At 44.3% G+C, this 8,758-nt stretch overlaps 1 protein-coding gene across 2 annotated transcripts in view; it reads left to right on the top strand.

Annotated features, from left to right (window-relative positions):
• The window catches only part of LOC110490689 (ras-related protein Rap-1b), a 105,303-nt gene extending 100,042 nt beyond the window's left edge, over nucleotides 1-5,261 (top strand). For both annotated transcript variants that reach the window (XM_036945389.1, XM_036945390.1), the window contains exons 7-8: nucleotides 2,349-2,464; nucleotides 3,544-5,261. In XM_036945389.1, the coding sequence (XP_036801284.1) occupies nucleotides 2,349-2,435 (87 nt within the window). In that variant the 3' untranslated portion in view covers nucleotides 2,436-2,464; nucleotides 3,544-5,261. The remainder of the gene's footprint in view (nucleotides 1-2,348; nucleotides 2,465-3,543) is intronic.
• Nucleotides 5,262-8,758: the final 3,497 nt, after the last annotated feature.

Here is an 8,758-nt window from a genome sequence, read left to right as displayed (position 1 = left end):
TTCACATAGTCTAAGATACTTCACATAGTCTAAGATACTTCACATAGTCTAAGATACTTCACATAGTCTAAGATACTTCACATAGTCTTAAAATACTTCACATAGTCTAAGATACTTCACATAGTCTAAGATACTTCACAACTTCACATAGTCTAAGATACTTCACATAGTCTTAAGATACTTCATTCTTGTCGAAGATACTTCATTCTTGTTTTAAATACTTCAGTCTTGTCTAAGATACTTCAGTCTTGTTTTAAATACTTCATATTTGACTGCAACATTTTGAGAATATACAGTACCAGTCAAAAGTGTGGACACACCTACTCATTAAGGGGTTTTATTTTTACTATTTTCTACATTGTAGAATAATAGTAAAGACATCAAAACTATGAAATAACACACATGGAGTCATGTAGTAACCAAAAAAGTGTTGCACACAAAAATATATATTTTATATCTTAGATTCTTCAAATAGCCACCCTTTTGTGTTGCACACAAAAAAATATATATATTTTTTATCCTAGATTCTTCAAATAGCCACCCTTTGCCTTGATGACAGCTTTGCACACTCTTGGAATTCTCTCAACCAGCTTCATGAGTTAGTCACCTGGAATGCATTTCAATTAACAGGCCCTATTTGGGAAAATACCAAGTCCATATTATGGCAAGAACAGCTCAAATAAGCAAAGAGAAACGACAGTCCATCATTACTTTAAGACATGAAGGTCAGTCAATCTGGAAAATTTCAAGAACTTTGAAAGTGTCTTCAAGTGCAGTCGCAAAAACCATCAAGCGCTATGATGAAACTGGCTCTCATGAGGACAGCCACAGGAAAACAAGGCCCCGATTTACCTCTGCTGCAGAGGATAAATTATATTTACCAGCCTCAGAAATTGCAGCCCCCAAAAAATATTCACAGAGTTCAAGTAACAGACACATCTCAACATCAGCTGTTCAGAGGAGACTTTTCGAATCAGACCTTCATGTTCGATTTGCTGCAAAGAAACCACCACTAAAAGACACCAATAAGAAGGGACTTGCTTGGGCCAAGAAACACAATGGACATTTTGGTTCCAACTGCCGTGTCTTTGTGAGACGCAGAGTAGGTGAACGGATGATCTCCGCATGTGTGGTTCCCACCGTGAAGCATGGAGGAGGAGGTGTGATGGCGTGGGGGTGCTTTGCTGGTGACACTGTCAGTGATTTATTTAGAATTCAAGGCACACTTAACCAGCATGGCTACCACAGCATTCTGCAACAATACGCCATCCCATCTGGTTTGCACTTAGTGGGACTATAATTTGTTTTCCAACAGGACAATGACCCAACACACCTCCAGGCTGTGTAAGGGCTATTTGACCAAGATGGAAAGTGATGGAATGCTGCATCAGATGACCTGGCCTCCACAATCACCCGACCTCAACCCAATTGAGATGGTTTGGGATGAGTTGCACCGCAGAGTGGAGGAAAAGCAGCCAACAAGTGCTTTGCATATGTGAGAACTCCTTTCAAGACTGTTGGAAAAGCATTCCAGGTGAAACTGGTTGAGAGAATGCCAAGAGTGCAAAGCTGTCATCAAGGCAAAGGGTGGCTACTTTGAAGAATCTCAAATATAAAATATATTTGGATTTGTTTCACACTTGTTTTGGTTACTACGTGGTTCCATATGTGTTATTACATCGTGTTGAATGTCTTCACAATTATTCGACAATGTAGAAAATAGTAGAAATGGAGAAAAACCCTTGAATGAGTAGGCGTGTCCAAACCTTTGACTGGTTCTGTATGTACAGTTGCCCTGAAGGAGTCAATCATCATCCATAAATAAACCCTTGGGTGAGTTCTCACAGATTGAGACGTGATTTGTCCGTCTAGTGAATATTGTGGCCTGTGGTGTCATCTTGTCTGGTTGGGATGTGGGTGACGTCACTCACGCTGTCCACTGAGATCTGGTCTGAGCCTTGGGCCTGACTATAACGCTCTGACTGACTCTGAAACCATCTTTCTGACAGTGTGTGAATCGATCTGGTCCAACGGCACACTCTGCCATTTACATGTATTCTCTCATGGTCTTGCTTTTTGAAACCAAGACACCTGTGACTGTTTCTTAACACCATACCCATGGCTAGCCACTGTTTCTTAACATGATACCCATGGCTAGCCACTGTTTCTAAACACCATACCCATGGCTAGCCACTGTTTCTTAACACCATACCCATGGCTAGCCACTGTTTCTTAACACCATACCCATGGCTAGCCACTGTTTCTTAACATGATACCCATGGCTAGCCACTGTTTCTAAACATGATACCCATGGCTAACTTGTATCTAACTGTCTCTCTGTGTTTCAGATCTTCTATGACCTGGTCAGGCAAATCAACAGGAAAACCCCAGTACCTGGGAAGACACGCAAAAAGTCCAACTGTCAGCTCCTCTAATACACAGCCGCTCTGTCGCACTGAGCCAGGTGAGAACCACTTGTAGGAGTCAGAATGCCACTGCCTAATTGAAAAGACAGTTGTAGGCATTTGGCTGTGGCCTCCTTGTCTTAAACCTGAGGAATATATTGAGTAAGAACTTCTCCCTCTCATATCAAGAGACATCAGGTGAGGAGAGTGCAGTTAGGGTGCAGTTAGAGTGCAGTTAGAAGTGTCATTAATGTCGCTTTCTCTCTCTCTCTCCATCTACCCACCTTCTCTCTCTCTTCTCCTCTCTCTCTTCTCCTCCTCCCTCTTTATCTCTCTCCTCTCTCTCTCTCTCTATCTACCCACCTTCTCTCGCTCTCTATCTACCCACCTTCTCTCTCTCTCTACCCACCTTCCCTCTCTCTCTCTCTCTCTCTCTCTACCCACGTTCTCTCTCTCTCTCTCTCTCTACCCACCTCTCTCTCTCTCTCTCTCTCTCTCTCTCTCTCTACCCACCTCTCTCTCTCTCTCTCTCTCTCTACCCACCTCTCTCTCTCTCTCTCTACCCACCTCTCTCTCTCTCTCTCTCTCTCTCTCTCTCTCTCTCTACCCACCTTCTCTCTCTCTCTCTCTCTCTCTCTCTCTCTCTACCCACCACTCTCTCTCTCTCTCTCTCTCTCTATCTCTCTCTCTACCCACCCACCCCTCTCTCTCTCTCTCTCTCTCTCTCTCTCTCTCTCTCTCTCTCTCTCTCTCTCTCTCTATCTCTCTCTACCCACCTCTCTCTCTCTCTACCCACCTCTCTCTCTCTCTCTCTCTACCCACCTCTCTCTCTCTCTCTCTCTCTCTACCCACCTCTCTCTCTCTCTCTCTCTCTACCCACCTTCTCTCTCTCTCTCTCTCTCTCTCTCTCTCTCTCTACCCACCACTCTCTCTCTCTCTCTCTCTCTCTATCTCTCTCTCTACCCACCCACCCCTCTCTCTCTCTCTCTCTCTCTCTCTCTCTCTCTCTCTCTCTCTCTCTACCCACCCCTCTCTCTCTCTCTACCCACCTCTCTCTCTCTCTCTCTCTCTACCCACCTCTCTCTCTCTCTCTCTTTACCCACCTCTCTCTCTCTCTCTCTCTCTCTCTCCCTTTCAGGTCTGATTTGCTGCTGTCTCTCTCAGCAGTGCCAGCATTCCGACGTGACTAAAACCTAACATGGAATGGACTTTCCTGTGTGGTGACGCCCCCTTTAACACCCAACAACCAACAAACAAACCGACCAACGGATTCAACGCTACAAATACATCAGTTTTTACACACAGATTAACCATTATCACTCTCCAGTGTCACGAGAACTAAGATTTCTACTTACAAATATAGATATTCCAACTGAAATGGAAAAATTAAGTTCATAAAATAATAAAGTAAAACGAAATAGGTAAATCAGTCAATATGAACCGAAATAAAAATCCCGATCCCCTTACACACAGTGTTATTGCTAACGGAGACAGTAGCCGTAGAAACGGAATGTCTAGCCAGAATGTGCACGTTGCCACGGTGATGCGGTATTTATAAGCACCTCTATATTAGCCAGAGAGAAAAAGACAAAGTCCCCCAAAGAGGCACCTATATAGTTCAGTTCATACAGATAACTTGCTCCTGGGGGTTTATTTTCGAACTTTTTATTTTTATTTTCCTTCGATCATTCAACATCATTTCTCTGTCTTTTTCTGTCTTTTTTTTAATTATTTTTTTTAAATGACTAGTTTTGTCTCTACTGAGAGATGCTATACTGCGACAGCTATTGATGTGAGTTTTATTTGAGGAGTAAACCTGTGGCTACGACAGTGATTATTATTCTTATTATTCTTATTATATGTGAGTTTCATTTGAGGAGTAAACCTGTGGATACAACAGTGATGATTATGTGTGTAAAAAGAGAAAAAAAAGTATAATGTTTTTTTCAGTAACTATCATATTGTCTTTTAGCCTGATGATGTTGCCTTCAAATAGGGTTTTTTTTTCTTTTTTCTGGAGAATCCAACTATGATCCAATCATCTTTCTTTTCTGGAGAATCTAACTATGATCCAATCGTCTTTCTTTTCTGGAGAATCTAACTATGATCCAATCATCCTTCTATGTCTTGCCTGGGTTTTCTTCCGTCTGAAATGGCACCCAAGTGTATTATATTTGACCAGAGCCCAATGGTTTCCCTATTGGTTTCCCTATGGGTGTCCCTATTGGTTGTCCCTATTGGTTTTCCCTATGGGTTTCCCTATGGGTTTCCCTATGGGTTTCCATATTGGTTTTCCCTATTGGTTTTCCCTATGGGTTTCCCTATGGGTTTCCCTATTGGTTTTTCTATGGGTGTCCCTATTGGTTTCCCTATTGGTTTCCCCTATTGGTTTCCCTATTGGTTTTTCTATGGGTTTCCCTATTGGTTTCCCTATTGGTTTCCCCTATTGGTTTCCCTATTGGTTTTCCCTATTGGTTTCCCTATGGGCCCTGGTCAAAAGTAGTACACTATATAAGGAATTAAGATGCAATTTTGGAGGCAGCCCTTGTGTTGTTTACAAAGATGTTTGTACAGTGGGGTTTTTCAATTGGGGTTGTGGTCAAAGAGGGACTGGACATTTTAACAAGCGACCAAACTTCTGAGACACCAATGGCCGACGTGACTGGGCGATCCTCATCATGTTTTTTTTGTTTTTTTAAACTTTATCCTTCCAAGGCCGTCTCTCATTGGTTGGTTTGTCCAGTTAGCCAATCCCCTCTCATGGAATCTGCGATCTACAACAGGAAGTATAGATTTTCTTTTTTTTTTTATGAGGGTTTTTAATACGAAAAAAATAAATAAAATAATGTCATTGGTGATGTCATTCTCCACACTTCTGTTGTTGTAGAGCAGTGTTTCCCAAACTAGGTCCTGGGGACCCCAAGGGGGACACCTTTCGGCACTGCACAGCTGATTCAAATAATCAAGCTTGAAGATTATTTGAGTAATCTGTGTAGTGCTAGGGCAAGAACCAAAACATGCACCCAGGGGGGGGCCCAGGACCGAGTTTGGGAAACGCTACTGTAGATTCTCACTGTACTCCCTCTCCTTTTCTAAAACAGCCTCTCTCCCCTTCTCCCTCCCTCCCACAGCCCCTATCTCCCCCTGTCCCCTAGCCTCTTTCCCTATCTCCCTCTGTCCCCTAGCCTCTCTCCCCTTCTCCCTCCCTCCCACAGCCCCTATCTCCACCTGTCCCCTAGCCTCTTTCCCCTATCTCACTCCTCACCCCTAGCCCTCCCCCAGCCCCTCCCCCTCTCCCCCAGCCCCTCCCCCTCTCCTCCAGCCCCTCCCCTGTCCCCTAGCCCTCCCCCAGCCCCTCCCCCTCTCCCCCAGCCCCTCCCCCTCTCTCCCAGCCCCTCCCCTGTCCCCTTGCTTGCTAATGCATCTGTTGTCAGCTGAGGACATGAAAACCAAATATTGGATCCTGTCAGTAAAGAAACTTGCCTGTTAGTGACTATTTCACCTGTGTAATACTTGGTTCGACCTGTTTCCTGTCAGTCTGTCAGATGATGATGATGATGGTGATGAAGAGTAACCGTGTGGGGTTGTTATCTGTTCTATAGTGAATGTGGGGGGGAGGGGGGGACAAACTAATGTGTTTGAAAGCAGCAGGGAATAAGACTGAAATACAATAAGAACCACAGCAATGGAGATGATGATGATGATGATGATGGAGGAGGAGGAACAGGCAGAACTTGGATGAGACGGTGGGGGGGGGGGGTACGTCCCTAATGACACCCTATTCCCTACATAGGGCACTACTTTTGACTATAGCCCTATGGGCTTAGGTTGCCATTTGAGATGGAGGGGAGGGGAGGGGAGGGGAGGGGGGGTTAAAGTTGCACGTTTGTTGTGAGTTGCGTGACCTCTGTTGACCTCTTGTAAGAGAATGCCTTTGTCGCTTTGTGTTGCTGTGATGATAACGAAACAGCATCAGTCCTGGTGGACAGACCGTGTGTACCATGTGTCCCCTCACAGAGCCACAGTGTTGGAAATGCAACAGCATCTGCCTATTAAGGGGAGGGGCTGAGGGAGGGACAACCACAGGGGGCGTGGCCAAATGTAAACTAAAAAGCCTTAATTGAAGTGGTGTATTTTGTATAACCCAGCATCTGTAGTTCAATAAATTGGATTGCCATGCAAGGGCGTTGCCATGACGCCGGCCCGCCGCCGGAATGTTCCGTGTTGTTGTTGTTGTTTTTAACCATACAGATTGTTTTATCTCTGTGGTTTAACCATACAGATGGTTTTATCTCTGTGGTTTAGCCATACAGATGGTTTTATCTCTGTGGTTTAACCATACAGATGGTTTTATCTCTGTGGTTTAGCCATACAGATGGTTTTATCTCTGTGGTTTAACCATACAGATGGTTTTATCTCTGTGGTTTAGCCATACAGATTGTTTTATCTCTGGTTTAGCCATACAGATGGTTTTATCTCTGTGGTTTAACCATACAGATGGTTTTATCTCTGTGGTTTAACCATACAGATGGTTTTATCTCTGTGGTTTAACCATACAGATGGTTTTATCTCTGTGGTTTAGCCATACAGATTGTTTTATCTCTGTGGTTTAGCCATACAGATGGTTTTATCTCTGTGGTTTAACCATACAGATTGTTTTATCTCTGTGGTTTAGCCATACAGATTGATTTATATCTCTGTGGTTTAACCACCTTCCCCATCTCTGTGTCAAACTCATTCCACGGAGGGCAGAGTGTCTGGATTTTTGCTCCTACTTGATTGACAAATGAAGGTCACTGATTAGTTCAGAACTCTCACCTGGTTGTCTAGGTCCTAGTAAAGAACTCTCACCTGGTTGTCTAGGTCTTAGTAAGGAACTCTCACCTGGTTGTCTAGGTCTTAGTAAGGAACTCTCACCTGGTTGTCTAGGTCTTAGTAAGGAACTCTCATCTGGTTGTCTAGGGCCTAGTAAGGAACTCTCACCTGGTTGTCTAGGTCTTAGTAAGGAACTCACCTGGTTGTCTAGGTCTTAGTAAGGAGCTCTCACCTGGTTGTCTAGGTCTTAGTAAGGAACTCTCACCTGGTTGTCTAGGTCTTAGTAAGGAACTCTCACCTGGTTGTCTAGGTCTTAGTAAGGAACTCTCACCTGGTTGTCTAGGTCTTAGTAAGGAACTCTCACCTGGTTGTCTAGGTCTTAGTAAGGAACTCTCACCTGGTTGTCTAGGTCATAATTGGAAGGAAACCCCAAACCAGCAGACACTAGGCCCTCCATGGAATGAGTTGGACACCCTGCTGTAGTGGTACTGCGTTCGTCTGTATTCCTCTGTAGCTTTGAGGTAGAGGAGGGTGAGATAGTCAGATACACAGAACCAAGACGTGAAGGAAAGTTTCAGAAATGTTCCTGCTCTGTAATGTAAATCTGGCAGTAAGCAGTTGAAAGACAGCACAGTTAGCAGCAGCAGCACCAGTTACACTAGGTACCATACTGCAGGAAGTCGGATGTCTTGTTGAATACAAGATCACAGCAGAGCTGCCCAGACTAGGGTTCATATAGAAGTCATCTATCACTCCATTGGCAGATATTCTGTTTCATGTACCTCTCTTGCCTACTCTCTCTTTCTCTCACTGTCTCTCCCTCACTATCTCACCCATTCTCTTTCTCTCGCTCTCTCCCTCCCTCTCTATTGCTCTCTCTCCCACTCTCTTTCTCTCTCCCTCCCTCTCCCTCCCTCTCTATTGCTCTCTCTCCCACTCTCTTTCTCTCTTTCTCTCACTGTCTCTCCCTCACTATCTCACCCATTCTCTTTCTCTCGCTCTCTCCCTCACTCTCTATTGCTCTCTCTCCCACTCTCTTTCTCTCACTGTCTCTCCCTCACTATCTCACCCATTCTCTTTATCTCGCTCTCTCCCTCCCTCTCTATTGCTCTCTCTCCCACTCTCTTTCTCTCGTGCTCTCTCTCTCTCCCTATCACGATCTCTCTTTCTCTCTCTCCCTCCCTCCATATCTCTCTCTGTCAGGGGAAAAAGTCATTATCAGACAGTAGCTAGAGCAGAGCTGCCTGCTGAACAGTTAGACTCCATACAATACATATTCTACATCTCTTTGTGTATATAGAATCACAGAGCACATGATCTATTGAAAATATGCTTGCTGATCTCTACTCTGGAATAATTCAATGTCTTCTTTACTCCCGTGGATGACATGAGGATCTGAGGCCCTGAGGTACATACAATAAGCCAGTAGCACATTAACTCATCAGCTGCTCTGGGCCTCTGCTGCAAAATCTACAGCTAAGCTTAGTGTAACTGATATGCCTGTCAGGGATAGGTGGAAGCAGCTGTCAGATCAGAGA

Source organism: Oncorhynchus mykiss, chromosome 15 (genome assembly GCF_013265735.2).
Source record: "Oncorhynchus mykiss isolate Arlee chromosome 15, USDA_OmykA_1.1, whole genome shotgun sequence".
In the NCBI taxonomy this organism is placed as follows: Eukaryota; Metazoa; Chordata; class Actinopteri; order Salmoniformes; family Salmonidae; genus Oncorhynchus; species Oncorhynchus mykiss.
The sequence above is the reverse complement of the archived record's forward strand: the minus strand, read 5'-3'. Positions and strand labels throughout refer to the sequence as shown.